Source organism: Ixodes scapularis, unplaced genomic scaffold (genome assembly GCF_016920785.2).
Source record: "Ixodes scapularis isolate PalLabHiFi unplaced genomic scaffold, ASM1692078v2 PGA_scaffold6__148_contigs__length_123643588, whole genome shotgun sequence".
NCBI lineage: Eukaryota > Metazoa > Arthropoda > Arachnida > Ixodida > Ixodidae > Ixodes > Ixodes scapularis.
In genome coordinates, this window is record NW_024609881.1 from 104924422 (window position 1) to 104943844 (window position 19423).

At 45.3% G+C, this 19423-nt stretch overlaps 1 protein-coding gene across 1 annotated transcript; it reads left to right on the forward strand.

Moving 5' to 3' along the window:
• The first annotated feature begins 2740 nt into the window (after positions 1 to 2740).
• LOC115322743 (non-specific ribonucleoside hydrolase RihC-like) lies at positions 2741 to 10763 on the forward strand. The gene is made up of 4 exons (XM_029983099.4): positions 2741 to 2998; positions 5142 to 5436; positions 8896 to 9032; positions 10340 to 10763. Exons 1-4 carry the CDS (start codon positions 2741 to 2743, stop codon positions 10730 to 10732), a joined length of 1083 nt encoding a protein of 360 aa, XP_029838959.2. The 3' UTR covers positions 10733 to 10763.
• Positions 10764 to 19423: the final 8660 nt, after the last annotated feature.

The following is a 19423-nucleotide window of genomic DNA, read 5'->3' on the forward strand; positions in this document are numbered from 1 at the left end:
TTTTTATTATTTTAAAATTTTTCTCACCTTTGTGTATTAGTTTTTTATATTTTAAATATTTTCTATGTGTATGCTGAAGCCGGCACCGTTCTTCGGGGTAACAATCACGCAGAAGGTGAAAATAAAAAAGTGCGAGCCCACATTTGAATTGATGCGATTCCGAAAACCTGGCCCTCTTGTTTTGCCGGGATGATTCGCTCCCTCCGTGCTAATAGGTGGGTCAGTGTAGTAGGCAAACAGCGCAAGCCCTTTCAACGAAGAAATACAATTAATAACAAAGGGTACATTTAGAGAAAAATGGGAAAATGTAAGTGATAAAACTGCCACAGTGATGAAGCCAAAGTTTGTCATGAAAGCGGTCCATCTTCACCCACTATTGAAACAAAAATACCGCCATTTTAAGGCAGTAATTTAGTTGAGCTCATAGCTCATAAGCACGTCTCTTAATTTTCTGACTTCTGGAAAGTGGCATTTAATTTTGTTCTGGTAGATCAGCGCTATTCCCCGCGTGCCGCCAGGTCTTACTTATACAGGTTGCGCTCCGCAGTTTTACTTATTGTTAGGCCTAAACACTTTTTTTATTCCTGAGATTCAAGTACAGCGCAGATAATTAAACTAGCTTTCAGAAATGCTATCGTTCGGCATTGTGACATTTATTTTTCGTAGTGTCAAGGGGTCACATTCACAAACCCAGCAGTGTGTACATCCAGAACGCATTGGTGTTTCTCGCTTTTTTGAGTAAAGAAAAAAGTTTTTATATTCGCGTTCCTTTGGTACGGTATGTCGTATAACATAAGCTATTAAAGAGACAGATACCGTTTGGCCTATGTGAACATTTAAAATATTTCTCTTAGATGATCGTTTTATATGGTAACTACCACGTAAAACAGTCAATTCCTGCCTGAAATAGCATATTTTCACACTAGATTAAAATCACCATTAAAATGATCTCTCAGGAGATTTATGTACCTCTCGTAGCGTCATAAGCAATAAACACATCTCTTACTTTTCTAGTTCCTGGAAAGTAATGTTTATAATTGTTTTGTAGCTCAAAGCGCGTGCTCAATCATGCCACGTCTTTTTTCTTTTTTCATTCGAGGCTCCGCTATACCGTTTTTATTTTTTATCAGAGCCAAACACGTGCGGATAACGCCAGACCTTAAGTATAGTACATCTAATTAAACTAACTTCCTGAAAAAAGTGTCGGTCGGCGTTGTAAAATTTCATTTTCGTGGCGTAGGGGGTCAGATTCTCAAATCCTGGACTGCAAATTTTCCTCACGGCATTGTTTTTTTTTTGTTTTATTTTCGCGTTTTCGCGATAAAACACGTCAGCCTTGCCATGGTGGGATCAAATACGCCAGCGTCGGCAGTCATTTACGAAGGATTGATCAACGCAAACATTTCCACCCGCTACATATGAATCGCCGCAGTTCGTCGGAATCTCAATGACGTGACTGCATAGTCAAAAAGGCCAAAAAAATAGAACGATGCCGGTCAGTAAACGGAAGTTCCCGGAACTCGCCAGCCTGCAAACAGCAAAGCGCCAATGCGGGCCAGTCACTGAACTTCCATGTAAATACTGCCCATCAAACACAGGAAAATACCGATGCCGGCCAGTCACTGAACTTGCATGTAAATACTGGCCATCAAAGACAGTAAAATACCGGTGCCGGCCAGTTACTGAATTTCCGTAAATACCGGCCATCAAAGGCAGCATAATACCGATGCCGGCCAGTTACTGGAACCTCCAAGGAAAGACTAGCCAGCAAAGACAGCAAAAACCCGATGCCGTCCAGTCACTGTAACTTCTACGGTTGGACTGGCCAATGAGCAAGACGAAATCCCGACGCCGGCCGGGGCCGGTAGCTCCCCGGTGCCCATGGCCAGGCGCTGCCATCCTGTTACCATGGGCGGGCCGGCGTAGTCCCGATACCGGCCGACGCGGAGTGCTACCTGCATCTACATGTTCACTGGCACCATATAGTGCCATATACATTAGTATCAGGCATCCTATACTGTTATATATGGCAGCCACTGGCACCATATATGACTTTATCTGGCAATATATGTCGTCATATATGGTGTCACCTTACCATATCTGCCCTGATTTCAGTCCTTGTATGGCAATATATGACCGTATATGTCTACTTATATGCCCATATACGGCCCTATATTAAACATATCTGGGTCATATATGACATTTCTGTAAGGGCGGCGACACTGAACGTGACGTTAAGATGTTCTAGTATTCCTGCACACGCCGTATCTTAAGGATACTACTATATTATGTGCTTCGTCACTCGCTAAGGTTCGTCTACTATTCGCCACGATAGGTTGCCTCGTATTTTGCAGAAAAGTGTAAACCACGGACTTTTTTTTATTAGAGCTGCAGTATAAGTAGAAACTAGAAGTGCAATCAATCATGGACTGACATCGTAAAGCTAGATTTCTCTCGGACAGCGTGTGGAACGGGGAGTGCAGACTTGTCACCGCTCGCGCGTTATAGACAGCTTTGTCCGTGAAAGTTTATGGAAAGAAGACATGGTTGACGTTTTGGCTCATATGTACCGACACCAATCCAGAAAGCAGATGTTCCAAGAAAATCGTCTATTGGCCGTTACTTTGATATGGTATTTTACTGGTGGGAAGGTACACGTACCAGGCATGATATAAATAATCACAGCGAATCTTTATATAACATCGTTACAGAAACCGCTCCGCTAAACAAATTTATATGTATGATGTTGGACACTCTGCCTTTACTGGCTTTCGCCATTGCGATATGTTATTCAGAGGAGACCGAAAAGCGTTGTGGTACAAGCCGCATGAGCTACATCCTTGACGTCGACACGGGTGTTGATGATGCCATGGCACTGATGGCAATGTTGAGTCACAACAAGCACGTCGAAGCGATTACGGTTGTCGCCGGTAACACTGATTTGGAAAATGCGTATAATAATACAATGAGAGTGCTCCAGGAAATCAACAAGACGGAGGTATGTCCACATAGTACATGCATGTGTATTGAATTGTTTAGGGAAGAGCCGCACAAATAACTTTGACGAAACATCTTGTACCTTTTGGTCTAAGGCTCCGAGAATCTGGCAACACCGAAAGTCATGAGGGTTCATCTTTATTCTCTTACCGTATTTCGCAATGTCGTACATGCCAAAGAAGACTAGACAGGAGGTATTGTATTTCCAGATCAGTCTGAAAAAGTTCGGTGTACATACGAAAGCAGAGTGCACTAAATTTCATGTGTACGCAAAAAGAGGGGAAAAAAGTAGAGCTTAATCATAGACGTTTTAGGTGAGTAGTTAGGCACGACTCATTTTGGAGTCAACTTAGTCTTCTACATGGCTTGTGTACGAGTGAGACGAATATTATATGCACTACTTTATATGTATCCGACTCTTTCAGAAAGGATTACATTTCTTTCTCTCCGAGGAATGGATTCCTTTCGTCTAGTTTTCTAATATAATTCACAAAGTGTCCTGTCAAAAAAAAAGAAAGCATGAATAGTGCACTTCTCTAAAACAAAAAAAAAAAAAGAAAGAAAAGTTTGCACTAACTTTTTTTATTTATTTAGGAAATAAACAATTCGTCGTCGAACTCTATTTCCTCCCAAAATTACAGCTGGCGTCCGAACCAGATGCAAAAGTTCAAAAACTGTCTGTTATTTTATGAAAAGGTTATAAGCGATTTTCGGAAATGTTCACTAAAGAAATGGCCATCGACGGAGCCCACGAGCATATGGTGCTGAATGGCGGAGCACTACCGGGAACGGGACCTATTTTTCTATAAAAATTTACGAAAATTACGGATAACTCCTGTGTCAGATACCGTTTACTTCTGAATATCTGGCATCCAGTAAAGGCCACTAGCGCCATATTTGGGCGGACACTGAGGATTCGGTGATGTGTAGTTTATTTTTTCGGTGGAACAAAGTATTTTTTTTTAAGAAACACGCTGTGCACAAGGTGTGGTAGTTAAAGGGGCGGTGCAACAATTTGCGGACTTTGGCTAATTAATTGCGGGAATTGATCCCGGCCACATATAAAACGAAGGACCGAACACTATTCTTTCCTGCTTGCCCTAGTTTTCATTAAAAAAAATAAAAGAAATTGATATCTCTGGCACCCCTCAACTCAACATTGAAGCGGCACCAGCTTCGCCTGTGACGTCATTCGGAGTGGCGTTGGTTTCCGGTTGGGTGCTTCTGGCTTCCGTTTCCCCAGCGCTCGCCGGCTCGCCAGGCTCGCCGCTCTCCCGCTCTCCCGCCGATTCCCGACCAACATGGCGGCATGGGCGGACGGCCTGAGCGACGTCGAGCGCAAGGATGCTTGCGACGCGGCGGGCAGTCGAAGTCGAAGTCGAGGTCGAGACACCAGGAACAATAACGATACCACGACACAACGGACCGCGACCAACGCACTCCGTCGAGCGAGGGAAAGACAAAACGTCCGGGTTGCTCGTGTAGCCGCCGTAGGCGCCTCGGGCGTCGACGGATGACGGCGACGGCAGGTTTTGTTGACTTGCGGTAGATGGCGCCACAAATAATTCATACCCTTTTAGTGGCAATATTAGGCTTTTGAAGCGTTTCTGCATGCCTAAACCACGAGATTTTTTAAACTTAACCTTAAATCAAGCTTACAATTGCCTAACACTATCACTTACAAAAACCACTCCGAATGACGTCAAACCACACGTTCCATTTGCGGCCACCATGTGGCCGCAGGTTCGGAAAAAAAAGCGTTTTTTCTTTTACGATTACGCAGCGAAATAGAGGTATCTTGGGGTATGGTGGCACTTTTTCTCTTACTTGTGCCGAAGTAAACAATATAAAAAATACAAGCTGCACATTCGTTCAGTGTTAAAATCATTGCACCGCCCCTTTAAGAAATACGTAAAACGTTACAGAGACTGCAGTTTGCACCCCTGTTTGATATTTGATGCTTTGGTTTTCGTTACCTCAGTAGAATTACAGGACATCCGTTTGCTGCAATTTGTTTTTATTCTATTATCTTTTATATATTTTTTATTTGTGAACGGTAACAGGTAGCATCTTTTATGTTTTTTTTTGTTCGTTTTCGGTAGTGCCTACAACACTGTTTTTAACGCTCGCATTCTACCTTCAAGATCCCGGTTTACAAGGGAGCCGACAGACCAATCCTCGGAATCTGGGAACCCGAAGCAGCATACTTCGGATCCGACAACTTTGGAAATGTGGCGCAGAACTACACTATTGGAAATAACTCTGCTAATGATACCACCTTCGCACCCTTAAGAATCATGGATTTGATTAGGTCAAGCTGCAACAATATAACGCTTATTCTGCTTGGACCTTTGACGAACCTTGCCATTGCTCTCTTGGTTGACCCGCACATAACGAGAGGCGTGAGCGAAATCTTTCTCTTAGGAGGCAATATTGAAGGTAAAATAGTTTTACAGTCTCTTCACTACAACCTTTTAACAGTGTGTAATGCAACTTTTTTTTTTTTGCTTTTTTTCTCATTGAGGGATATGTATTTCTTATTTTAAGAGACGTTTTGCGCATCTAGGCAGTTGAACGTAATTTGTGTGTTATTTTTTTGTATTGCTATTTTTTATAGATTTATTTCCATAGTGTGTCATGTATTGATGCACAATCTGGCTAGATGATTCTAGTTTTGGTGCTTGTTTTCTAAGTTTCTATCCATGCAACGAGCTCCCAGACCTCATTAAGCTACTTTTAGAAAACGTTTTGCATGGAAGCCCCTCCCTAAAGTACAAAATTTCTCCCTAAAAAAATACAAAATTGCAGGTTTCTTTTTCACCGCAAAAATAAACAATGCATCGCCGAATGTTGATTCTCAGCCCAAATGTAGCGCTAGCGGTTCGAACGAGAAACCAATGTTTCAGCCCTAACCGTTATTTTATTCAAAAGTTATAAGCGATTTTCGGATATTTTCAATGGGAATGGTAGCTGACAAAGCTCTTGAATACATAGAGCTCTATCGCGGCACTTACCAAAAACCGACAAAAAATGACCACATTTTCTTAATCAAATTATCAGAAAACACTTGTAGCATTTTTTTAATAAAATAACGGTGAGAACTGAAGCTTTAGCACCTGGTTCGGACCCCTAGCGCTACGTCGGGCGGAATATGAGCTTTAGGTAAAGGGTGGTCTATTTTTGCAATGAAAAAAGCAACTCTGTAACTTGTTTTGGGGACACGCTGTACATCTGGAAAAACAAAGATTTGAACCTAAATTTGGTATTATAGTTTTCCTAATGAAAGACGAAGCACTACAATACCGGGCCTAATGATTACCTTAACATGTTTCACTCATACTCAGAGATGTTAGCACGTTTGTGGCAAAAATGGTGCAAGAGCGGTGCGTGTTGCCGCGCATGGCATTGGGGTTGATGAAAATCAAACGGTGCAGATCATCCTATGTCCATTGGATGTGAGGAATAGCAGGACAAGCTTCGCCCACGAAGTCCTCCAATCTTTCCACTTCAGCAGTGCGAACGCTGCAGATGAGTAGAATGGATTGGAGAAAACGCCAACAATGAAGTGCAGATGCGTTTGCGGGCGGCGACTAGTCCTGCTATTCTACCCCTTCAACAGACTACAGAAAATATTATCCCCACGTAATTGACCACTTAGCTCTTCTTGCAGGCTTTGCAAGGACAGCACCTCTCCTACGACACCTCATCCTGCCCTCCCCCTTAAACAAAGCATCGCATTTCCCAACAAGGTAGAAGGCAGATATGTCACTAATAGCATTGCTATGAATCAGCACAGTAAATTAATTACTTTTTGTGGTAATGAGGAATCTAATTAATTACTTTTCTAGGACGGTAATTTAGTAATTTAAATCATTACTTTCAGGCAGTAATCTTTAGAAAATGACTGAATTCTTTTGAAATAACTTTTGTCCCAAATGAGAACGTTTGTTTGGGAACACTAGAAAAAAAATCTTTGCACAGTAAATGTCGTGCAAGAGACACCAGGTGAAATAAAAGAAGGCCATCTGTGCACAAAGCATTGTGCAAAGGACTCACCAGGCGCACAAACGCGGGCTGGAAAGACGAAGGAGAAAAGCTGAGGTGTAAAGACGTCGCTGGAAGGTTATGGCTAACGAACTCTAGGCAGGAGAAATTCACGGCGTCACGTCATTACGACGATAATGCACTTCGTTCACCCCTAACCTGACAGTGAGGTAGAAGCTACGAGCTCACCAGAACCAATCAACCGCCTTCCTTTGGTCACCTGGCCCTTCCCTTCCTCTGCGCGTGGGTATGCACAAGACTCTGGTTAGGTGGGGAAAGAAGGACGCGTCACACTTTTAAAGACACGCAGATTCCACCGCATTGTCAGATTAGAAATAAACGACTCATAGGTTACAAGGAGGATGGCACATCACCAGAGAGGTCAACATATCTTAAAACCAAATTTTTGTAGTCGGAAAAAACTGGTATCGGGCAAAGCAGGTGCCTCTTTCGGTATAGCTCCCTGCCTTTCCTTGCGAAGTTTATTCTGGAATATCTCTACGAGCAGATATCTCCAACCGTCTGTTGGGAAAATACACATTTCAGGAAGCGTGCGCCACTTCTTCTTTAACTGGCGACGCTTCTGCCTAGCAAATATCCAGCCCCGTTGTGTGACAATGCGGTGTTTTGGTACAATGTCTCTGAGAGGAACGAACGGGAATGCGTCAACTAGTGCTCTTGGAAGAACGAGATTAGATTGCATCCGAGGCGAAAGGGAAACGTTCCACGTAAGGACTCTGTAAGAATGAGCTCCCAAGGCCCGACTTAACATACTGACACAGACTATAACTTCTAAATCAGCAAAACGGAAACATATTACCCTTTAATTAAGGTCCTTCACCGCCGAATGAACAGCGAGACCGGTGAGTCGACTGCGTTTAGTCATATCTAAAGAAGCTATTCATTATGATTAACATTTATTTCGTGTGCGCCAGCAAAACCACCTTTCAGTGGGGTTCACTTTGAGACGCATATCGTTGCTGCGGTGTAAACATGAAGATCTGAGGTTTGGTACATATACTGTAAATAAAATGAGCACAAATTACTGGTTCAAGGTATTAAAATTAATGTCAAAGTAATTTTATTTATTTTGGAAAGCAGTTGTATTATGATATAATTACATTTAGTGTGCAGTAATTTGGAGTATATTGTAATTTTTTGCAGTTTTCGGAAAAGTAATTATCAATTTAATTTAATTACCTTTGAAAGTAATATTGCCATCTCTGGTAGAGGGGCTTAGTAGGATAAACAGGGGTCCCAGTTCGCACACGAAAGTGAGACCTCCCATCCCCCTCCCTCCTCCCCCTCCTTCCCCCTTTCTGATCACGGCGGGAGCCGTGATCAGAGAAGGGGGGGGGGGGGGGCTCCCACACACATTTGGGGGGAAATCAAAAGCACTAGGTCCGCAAGGGGCATACAAACTTGCGCGACGTAGTAGTGAGTACAGTGCGCCTAATTACCGCTCAGCATGCAATCACGTTGCGGCATTAGCCTTGGCGGAGAGCAAGTCGTCTGTTTCTTGCGCAAGTCTTGCGGTGACGTCAAAAAGACGCCGAGTTTTGATTGGCTCTGATTGAAGGATAGTGGGTAGACCTCAGAGCAAGCTGCCTTGACGTCTACCCACTGTCTTTCATTCAGAACCAATGAGAGCTCGGCGTTCTGACGTCTCCCAAAACCTCTGCAAAAGAGGCAGACGAACTTGCGGTCCGTTTAAGAACAAAAAAAAAAACGAATCACGGAGCATACAGCGTTAGCATAACGCCCTGCATTTCATAAGCGCTGGGTGGCTATATACAACCTGAAATGTTCGTTTACTATACTTTGGCGGTGAATTAAAGTGAAGAAAAAATGCAGGTCGTGGGAACATTAGGCCTGGATCCGAGTTCAACTTTCTGGTGGACCCAGAAGCTGCTGAAGTGGTCCTCCAGCGAGTGGAATGCAATGTCACCATCGTGCCCTGGGAGGCGGTCCTCAAGTCTACCTTGCCATGGGTAATTCGTCAAGTTACATAGTTCGACGTCGGTATACAATAGCCTTGGCTCTTGATTCGCACCTTTGGAATAAGGAATACAAGAGATGTCATATTTCTCCTTTATGGAAATATTACATTTCCCGGAGAATGGTCCGTTCGCGGTTTATGGCCCACAAACAAAAACATTTCGGTGGAAAAAGACGGTTTTTTTCTTAGATGGGCCGCACCTCGTGAAATTTCCGCACGTTTAAAGTTATCGTTAAGAATACACCTTCGTAAATTCCTGTTTCATTAGCTTACACAAAGACGCTTGTACTACAATTCTTATTCGGTACAAAATTGCGGATAATGGATTTCTTTGTTTGAGTAATTTTGCAATCCTTTGATAACTCTTATTAGGAAATCATTACAAGTGTGTTCTGATTACTTCTGAAAGTACAAAATCCCCTGTAGCCGTTACTGTTTTCCTTTCCCTTCCAAAGGCGGCCTTTTCCTTTACAAGAACATTTCCGAAGAATCCTCGAACCAAGACTCCAAGAGGAGAATGATCTACCAAAATTTGCTGTTAGAGAAGATTGGGTAGTTTGTAATTTTTGTGTTTCGAATTAAATGACAAAGAGTGCGGAACGCCTCTTTTCTAGCCGGCACACAAATCTGTCGTTTTAAAAGTCTGAAGTAACCGGAAATGTAACGGCAACTATCTCGAGCAAAGGTTAAGTACTTTACTGCCAGCTAATCAAGTCATGTAATGGAATATTGTTTAATTAAGAGTAATTGTAATCGAGTACTTTTTTTAGTTACGTGTACAAGGCTACTTGTATCGTATTTATATCATCATACTTTGTCATTCTCAAACTTCATCACGCGATCTAGGAGAAAATTATCCTTGTATAGTCCGCACCTGTAGATACTTCACACGCGTAAAATCTAAACTTGCAGCATGCATAATTTGCGGACATTAGTCTGGAACATACGGTACTATGGTCACAACGATACTAGAGTCATAGAAACGCAGGGGCGGGGGGCTCAATATGGTCACGCCTCTTGCGTCGTGATTCGTTCTTCGGCGTCCTCATTGGCTGATCCTGCAATTTCATTGGCTGCTGGGTGATAATGAGATACACGGGACTGGCCACGCCCTGCTTTCTTTGAGCTGTCATTGACCGTATGTGCTCGTAAAACGCTAGATGTCTCCATCATGTGGCATGAGCTTGTAAACAAAAAAGTAATAAGTATTTAATCTATTTAATTCTTACCCTTATGAAAGGGTAGAAAACTTCGGCCGTGGGCATGGCGCTAACTCTTCACCTTTTTTCCTTTTTCAAGAACATATTCAACGCTACAATTGAAGGGACGGGCCGGAAAGCCGCGTTCCTGAAGGCCCTGACCAATCACACCATCACCGTCTTTCTCGGAAACGGAAGAAGCCCTGGTTTCAACCTTGGAGATTTCCTCGCTGTCCTTGCCGCGCTGGATCCAGGCTCGGTGGCGAGCAAAGGCGCACACCGCGTGGCTGTGGAGTTAACCGGCACCCACACCAAAGGAATGCTTGTGCAAGGATGGGCGCCCTACATGATTTCCTACGTGAATCGAAGTGTCGACATTGTGAACTGGTTTAACGTAACACACATTGAAGCAGGGTTCAACAAAACATTTGACACGGATAATGATGATAATGAATCGGAACAAGCGTCCACAACCACAGCTAAGAATGAATAGCACAGAAATTGCACTGACTTTAAGGATTATATACATGGTTTCGGGAGAGCGTGGCTGTTGAAATTAAAGAAAACAAAACACGAAGAGTAATTTGTTTCTATCCATGCTCTATGACGAACCACTCCTCACAAATGAACATGTGTACCGCGTCCTAGAGACCCACAAAGTCGTCATCTCTTTTTGTTTGTTGTTGATCTGAATGTGCGTACTTATCGCTCTTGTGTGTTAAAATTAAAACAAAAATGTCCAGTTGTCCTGACAAATTTACTGATCATTTCTTCTAAAGTTTTCAAGTTGGTGAACGCATTGGTTAGCTCACTTTTTTGTGTGTTCCGCTAGGTGTTTTCAAAGTTGCAGCACTTCTGTGACAAACATTTCTACGTTTCAAAAACAAATGAAGAATGATAAGTTAAATATATTAAGAACCTTTTAACATACCTATATAGCCAGATATGTTTATTCTTCAACATCAATGGCGCCGCATAAAACTGGAAAATTTCCCAGTATAGTACGACGGCTTATATTAAAGATTTTGACTAAGTAAAACTACGATAATTATATATTAACTGATACCGGGCCGACGTCTGTCATTACAGAAATTGAAAGTGACGAAACTTAAATTCTGGATTCCGAGTTTACAGCACTGGCTTTTCCTTTCTATCGTCATTCTGAGCACCAAAAGACAGCATTTCTCCGGCTCTATCCAAAAGCTGGCAATTTTTTTTTCCTAGAGCACAAAGAATGGACGAGCTTTACAACGCTAAAGTTTTCTACAGTGGGTCTTTCTCCGGAAAAAAACTCTGAGCCCAAATACTAAGGTTTTCTAGGGGGTTGAGAATACGAAAGAATGTTGCAATCGAAGCTTCAGCCTTTTGCTGAAATCAACAATATTTACTTGGAATGCTTCCCCCTTACGTAGGAGCACTATACTCTTTTTATAGAGTATAGTGCCCGTAAGGGCAGTATATTCTATAAATAGGGTAAAGTGACCGACCAGTGCTACAGCAAAGATCCAATGGAACGAATCAAGCAGGGTAAAAAGTGCATCGTCACGCCAGTCGTCGTCTTCGTGCGTTTTCCCATCACCGGCCAAACCAGTGAAGCGGAGCGCAGGACCACGCCCCACACTGCCCGCGATTCGTTTAGCAGAGTATAGCGTTGTCTGGTACTCAGCCCGTGCGCTGTGCTTTCCCAGCGCGTGCCTACGAGGAACATCTGCGCCCTTTAGTGGGTTCCAGATCATGATACCGCTTGCAGCAACTTCGCGTTCAGGTAATAAACGCTGCTTGTTTCGCTCTAATTTTTTTTTTTTGCTACGACTTCTTCTACGTGGATCGAGGAACAAACGTGTTTTGTGCGGGCTATGAACCTCGAAAAATATTTATAATGAAGTGATGGCACAGGCGAGCTGGTGGAAGCTGACGTTGTCGTCTGGCGTTCTTACCGTTTTTTTTTCTACTTTCCTTTGGTCTCATTTTTTTCCCCACATCAAGAGCCTTAAAAATGGTTCAAATAATTCTAAGCGGTGTATATTTATTAACTCAATACCGTTAAGGTGCTCGTGTCGCAGAAAGACCGGCCTCGGTGGCGTGGCAGAAAAGCTGATGTCGGTAGCGTGACGCGAAATTCCTGATTAGTCGAAGGGGTCATGACGTCATAGCCACATTATCTCGCGCGAGAAAAAAAGGAAGTAATTATTTTGCATTCAAGAAACATTTGAAGAATTTTAGACGGGGATTGGAATCCACGACCCTTCGGTCGCGAGCCAGACACGCTACTGACTGGGCCAAGTCCGCCACACTTTCTGCTCCCTGCCAGGAAGAGCACAAGAGGCGAATGAGAAGGCAAGATACGAACGAGGCCCGATAACGCTCTCGCGTTCCACTCTTAAACGTGAAGCTTCAGTGTCCTCCACTTTTTAACGGGATAAAATGCACTAGACAGTTTTGGGTAACCGTTTCCGCACATCGATACGACTGGCCCTTGGTGCGAACTGCGCTTATGCCAATCTTCTCCGGTAGAACAAACAAAGGTCCTACCTTAGGGCCCAGCGTACCGTATCGCTTGTGCAGAAACGGTTCCCTAAAACTCTCTACTATAATCCGTTTGAGTTCAATTCCGACCTCAGTCCACACTTCGATCTTATGGATCCTATCAAACAGCGCGAAGAATGCATCGCCATGACTCTCATTTCTTTTGTACTTTTGGTATCACGGGCTAGAGACCTCACACACAGTGAGTACGCAACTATGAAGTGCTTTTAGAGCGATATTTTTACGGGTGACACATTGCATGAATTGTTGTGTCGGCATTTGTTGTCTATCGTCGCAGAGGATAGAAGGCCCTCCTTCTCTCCCCTTATTTCGACGAAAGAACGAAGTCGGGTGTTCCCATTCGCCCTCGCCGCCGCACCACGCGGAGACGGAAGAGAGGAGGGCCCGGACGACCCACCAATAAGGGCGCGACGTCGAATCGTTAGCGGAGCGTCTTTCCTCTGTCGTCTGCTAGTCATACCTTCAAAACAGGTGTTCTCAAACTTTACCTCGCGTTTTACGCATTTCAATTTTGGCAGTGCCCAATTGCTCCATGTATTATTGGAGCGTTTTAAAGACTTCCACCACGTTGGGTTCACACTGTAACTTCGCTGCTTCTCGAACCCTACTCGAAACGCTAAATTTGTTCTCCGAAAACTCGCCGCCCTTCCACCCGCCTTTTCCGCAGAGCCTCGCCTCCTTTCTCGGCATGCTTCGCTCTCTGCCGCTCTTCGCTCAACGTCAACATTACCCTCTCTTTTCACCGCCCGACAACGACGCCAGGAAAACCTGCCCCTGCCCTAGCGACGTTACTGCCATAGACTCTTGCTGAAGGCGCGTTCACACAGTTGCTTCGGCCGCGTTGCGTCGTGAAGCGCAGCGCCTCCCCATTGGCTCGTCATAAGCGTCGCCAGAGCAACAGCTGGACGCCAGCAATGTCAACGCCGTCAAACGCAGCTGTGTGGACGAGCCTTAATGGCGCCCCGCGTCAAGGCAGGGCGCCGTTCCATGGGACTACAGAGGAGCCACGGAAGCGTGCCATTCCCCCCGCGCTCGCTCCTGCGGAGGCTCCGAACAACTGGCTTCCGCGGCTGGCGTTTGGCGTCGCGCCCACACTTACCACCAGCGAGAGGCCGCCCGCGCCGCGCGTACGCAAGGAAGAACTGGTACTCTAATATAAACACTTGTTAAAAAAGTGGTCCAGGAATCCGGCGGCCGTGATTGGCCGGCGAAGCGGTCCACCTTGGCGCCGACCAATCACGGCGGTCGAATTCCGCGCCAACTCTTTCACCATGTGTTTAGATTAGAGCACCAGGGCCTCTCGCGTTTACTTCTTCGCACATTGTCCCCGCAGGGGGCACCTGTGAAAGCAGGTGTTCGGAGACTGGCGTCTCCACGGACCCCGAGCCATGCGGGTTCGCCCGCCCACGTCTGGCTGTGCGTGGCTTTCCCGTGTCTGAGGAAGAGGGCATCCTGGTGGTTGAGCCGAGCCCAGGGCAGGTTTGGACCCTTCGGGGCCCCCCGGGTGAGGCAATACACCACTTCGGCCCCCGCTTCTCATAGACGAGAGTCGTGGTAAGGCCCGGCCAGGATGATTCAGTCCTAGTCGCCACTTCTACTATCCCCTCTCTACTTTCACCCTTGTCTGCTCCTCCTTTTCACTCTTCTCATTTCTCTTCTTTCCTTTTTCAACTCCATTGGCGGCAAGGGCTAACCTTGGGTGGCGAAAGACCTCTTGTCCAAAACCACACTTGGTTTTAGAGACTGGGCAGCACTAATAGAGTAACGTCTTCAGCCAAGCCCTTCTTGTTATGAAACGTTACCTATTCCCTTGTTGGGCTCGGTGGTGGGCGGTGCACCACAGTTTCCGAACACCATTTCCCTCTTATGGGTTTCAAGCTTAAACCTTTTGATCGGGCCCCCAAAATGGTCCGCAGCGATGAATATCTACCACCTTTGGACAACAGCAACACTGAGTATGATACTAAGTTTTTCATTGTACATTCCGAAGTTGAAACCGATGTCGAAACTCTTCCCTTTCCTTGTGGCTAAGGTCTTAAAAGACTTGGTAGTGGAAAAGTTTAACGCAAAAAAGACTTTTCCTGGAGGCCTTTTGGTAAAAGTACTTGTGAAAAATCAGGCAGCAGCGTTGCTCTGCCTCAACCATATCCTTGACACGAAAGTGAGTGTCTCTACACACCGTACGCTCAACACCATTCGTGGCGTTATACCTGAGGACGACCTGATGCAGAGTCAGGAGAAAGAGATTCTTGGAGGCATGCGCAGCCAGGTGCATGTTGTTGCTGTCAAGCGTATCACCATCCGTAGAGATGACAAAGACTTCCTACGCGACACTTGGTCCTTACCTCTGAGCTCAACAGCCTGCCTTCCTCCGTGAAAGCGGGGTACTTGAATTTTAGGGCCCGGCCTTACATACCTAACCCTGTCGTTGTTTCCGTCGTCAGCGCTTTGGGCACGGCTCGCGGTCGTGCCGTGGCCGTGAGGCATGTGCCAGGTGCGGTAGCTCTGAGCACAATGCCGAGGACTGTCATGAAGTACTTAAAAGGCTAAAACATCGCAAAAAACGACGGGCAGGGTGAAGAAGGACACAGACAGAGCGCTGACTCGCAACTTAATCTTTACTGGACCCAACGGTGCAATATATACGCACAATCGAGAACAAAAACAAGAAAATCAGCCTGAAAAACACCCAAAACAAAAGCACGAAAAACGAAGTATCACCTCTAAAAAGACAAACAAAGGCACGCGCTCCAACCAAGCCAATCAAGTGGCCAGAAAATGAATCTCCTTCCTTGATAAGGCAACAGAAGGGCTGCTGACACACATGACACCCAATCTTTCTATTTCTTGAGCCTTCAAAATTTCACGTGTCAGCTGGTCCCGGTGACGTTTAACGTCACCGGGACCAGGTGACACGTGGACAGGGTTCTCTACCCTTTCCGTCGTTTTTTTGCGTTGTTTTAACCTTTTAAGTATGTCATACCAACTCGCCCAGGCTTCAACTTTAGCAGCTGTCATGAAGACATGAACTATGTAAATTGTAAAGGCAAGCACCCTGCATATTCTAGGTCATGTGAACACTTCAAAAGAGAAAAGGAAATTCTGACCCCAAAGGTGAAGGAAAACATCTCCTATCCCGAAGCAAAGCGTCGCCTCTTGGGTTTTCAGAGAGGCTCTTTTGCCGAGGTGGTACGCCGGGGACCTGCACCGCCTATGGCGTCTGTGGGAACGCAAGTGTCTTATGGGGACCTTGCACAACCACTAAAGTCCTCTGGTCCCAAACTAAAGGTGCAACTTCCAGGGCGTGCTATCTCAGCTGCCCAGGCAGGTGCCTCCCCTAACCGTGCGAAAGGCTCGGATGCATCAACTGAGCAGATGGAGGCCACCCCGTCGCAGAAGAAAGGTACACATCGCGACACTGTTAGTGTGAACACGACATCGGCGCCTTTTCGCATTTTATTAGCAAAGAGCATTAGTGGGCACACATTTTTACCCCTTATATTAGAGCACTAGATGAGCTATTTCCATAAAAATAATATCTTTGATGACAACTTTACGGTTCTAAGTGGAAAGCGCAGAAAACTAGAGATCGCTTGTTCGCGCTAAGAGTGTCGCGCTCTGTACTTCTGGACCAGTGCACACTGCTCCACCCCGAGATGACAGGGTGGATGCCGGTCCGTCGGGATCCACCCGAGCACAGGGGTCTGCGTTCCCTGCACAGGGTTTTGCCACCCCCTGTTTCTCCGTTCCGGCCACCACGAGGTCGGGGACTTGGTCCCTCTGCCCCTGGTGGATCTCGGAATCCGGGGGAGCCGTCGAGGTTACAGGCCTTCAAGGAGGAGCCCCTTTTGGCTCTAGCTGAGCCAATGGACGAGACTGGGTCAAGTTTCGACGAGGACAGACCACACTCGAGTTCTGAATCTCTACTTCCGGCCTCCCGTGGCACCACGGGCATGCCGAATGACACCTCCAAAAAGAAAAATGCTCCGCGTGTAAAGATAGATTTTAAGTCGTAGAAAATTTGCTTACTCTTGACAGTTATTTTTAATTCATTTTTTATTATAAACTTCACAATGATCTACAATTGTAGTATTATGCAGTGGAATTGTCGCGGCCTTTTTCATAACATTGATGACATACATTTTTTTCTTGATCAGTTCCGTCCTGTGGCCTTGTGCCTACAGGAGACTTATCTGAGTGACACCCACACAAAAGTGCTATATCATCATCAGGTTTTTCGAAACGACCGCATATCATCAAACCCTTTGGGTGCTGTAGCAGTGATAGTATAGGGTGGAGTTGCCTGTGCTCCAGACCCTCTACAGACTCCACTTGCGGCAGTTGCAGTTCGAATTCTTCTTGACCGTCTCATTACCCTTGTAATGAGGCGACCCAACACTCCGCTGCCCTTGCCACCCAACACTCCGCTGCATTTGTAAGAACTTCAGGGACTCGTCGGCCAGCTGCCCGAGCCCTTTTTAATTCTTGGCGATTTTAATTCCCACCACCCCTTGTGGGGTAGTCCTCGACAGGACTCTCGTGGTGGAGTCATTGAACGACTTTTATTATCATCCGGGTTATGTCTTTTGAACCAAAAACAGCAACGTTTTTTAGTGCCGACCACAACACTTTTACAGCTATTATTTGTCCCTATCATCACCATCGTTACTCCCATGTTTCTTATGGGAAGTTTTAAAAACCCTTTTGGCAGCGATCATTTTCCCATTATCTTAGAAAGCGTTAAACCGATTCCATCGATTCCGACTCGCCTTCCTAGGTGGAAGTTAGAGAAGGCCGACTGGTCTATTTTTGAATTAGAGGCTGTGATTGATCCATCTTTGCTTCGTACTATGAGCCCCGACAATGCGACAGTTTATGTCACTGAATGCATAATTAGTGCAGCTTCGAATTCTATTCCTCGAACATCTGGACATCTTCCTAAGAGGTGCAAACCGTGGTAGACTAAGAAGTGCACAACAACTCGCAAGGACCAGAATAAAGCCTGGGGAGTTTTTCGTCGGTACCCTACCAATCAAAGCCCAATTGCATTCAAGAAAAGTAGGGCTAAGGCGAATTGGACACGAAAACAGGCTAAAAGGGTTTCATGGACCAAATATGCCTCTTCTCTAAATAGCCTTGTTCCAGCGAAGGAAGTGTGGGACTGCCTGCGAAAAGTCTGAGGAGACTACCAACGGTTCCGAATCCCTCCCTTTCCCTTGCCTGTCGTATCTCTCAAAGATCAGGCAAATGTTCTTGGTATGCACTTCCAACATATATCTGGTTCTTCCAACCTTAGTGTAAAGTTTAAGAAGTTTCAGTCTACTGCTGAAAAGCAATCAATCTCGATGTCAGGATATGACCGGGCAGCGTATAATAGACCGTTCAGTATGTGCGAACTGGAAGTGGCGCTGGGTGTAAAAAAGCAGTCTGCACAAGGTGCAGACAGGATTCATTACGAAATGCTCAGGCACTTGTCCCCAGCGTCATTAAGACATTTGCTTATGTTTTTAATCATCTATGGAAAGTAGCTGCTTTCCCTCGATGCTGGAAAAGCGCCCATATTATTCCTCTTCTGAAGCCTGGTAAAGACCCCTCTCTTCCAGCGAGTTACCGTCCCATTGCGCTCACTAGTTGTCTTGGGAAGACTTATGAAAGGCTCATCAACCGGCGTCTGGTGTATTTTCTGGAGGAAGAAAATATTTTGGACATTAATCAGTGCAAATTTCGGGAGGGACGGTGAGCCACAGACCATTTGGTTCGTTTGGAGTCATTTTTTCGTGAGGCATTTGTATATCGGCAGCATTGTGCCTCGGTATTCTTCGAAATGCAAAAGTCCTATGATACCACATGGAGGTATGGAATTCTTCGGGATCTGCACTACTATTGAGTGCGAGGCCGCATGCTCCAGTGTATGCAGAAGTTTTTAGGCGACCGGACTTTTCAGGTCCGCTTGGGTTCTACACTGTCTGATGTGTTCCCTCAAGAAAATGGAGTCTCCCAGGGAGGAGTTTTAAGTGTTACTCCGTTTGCTGTAAAAATTAACAGTCCTGCGAGTGTGATACCACCGTCTGTGTTTTACTCATTGTATGTGAATGACGTACAGATCTCTGTTTCTTCTTGCAACCTCTCCAGCTGTGAACGACAACTACAACTTACAGTCAATAGGATGAGCAAATGGGCAGATAAAAATGGCTTCACTTTTTCTCCCGAAAAAACGGTCTGCGCTCCATTTTTGCTCCGCCGGGGATTGTCTCTTGATCCTTTCTTGCATTTAAACCACATTAACATGCCTGTTTGCCAGGAACACAAATTTCGGGGCATAATTCTTGACAAGAAGCTTACTTTTGTACCTCATTTGAAGGCATTGAAGCGCAAATGCTTAAAATCATCAAACATTATCAAGGTGTTGTCCCATAACTCGTGGGGGTCTGAACGGCGCTGCCTCCTGCGACTCTACAATTCCTTAGTTCGGTCTCGCCTCGACTATAGTGCTATTGTGTATGGATCTGCACGTCCATCAGCACTAAAGATGCTGGATCCGGTTCACCACCTGGGACTCCGACTAGCTACAGGTGCTTTTCGCACATCACCTGTGTTGAGTTTGTATGCAGAAACCTTTCAGATGTCTCTCGAGAAG

Excerpts from the sequence above, each read along its gene's own strand:
- LOC115322743 (XM_029983099.4), top strand. The coding sequence starts at position 2,741 with ATGATGTTGGACACTCTGCCTTTACTGGCTTTCGCCATTGCGATATGT. Across the intron at positions 5,437-8,895 it reads CTTAGGAGGCAATATTGAAG|GTCGTGGGAACATTAGGCCT; the intron begins GTAAAATAGTTT and ends GAAAAAATGCAG. Across the intron at positions 9,033-10,339 it reads TCAAGTCTACCTTGCCATGG|AACATATTCAACGCTACAAT; the intron begins GTAATTCGTCAA and ends TCCTTTTTCAAG.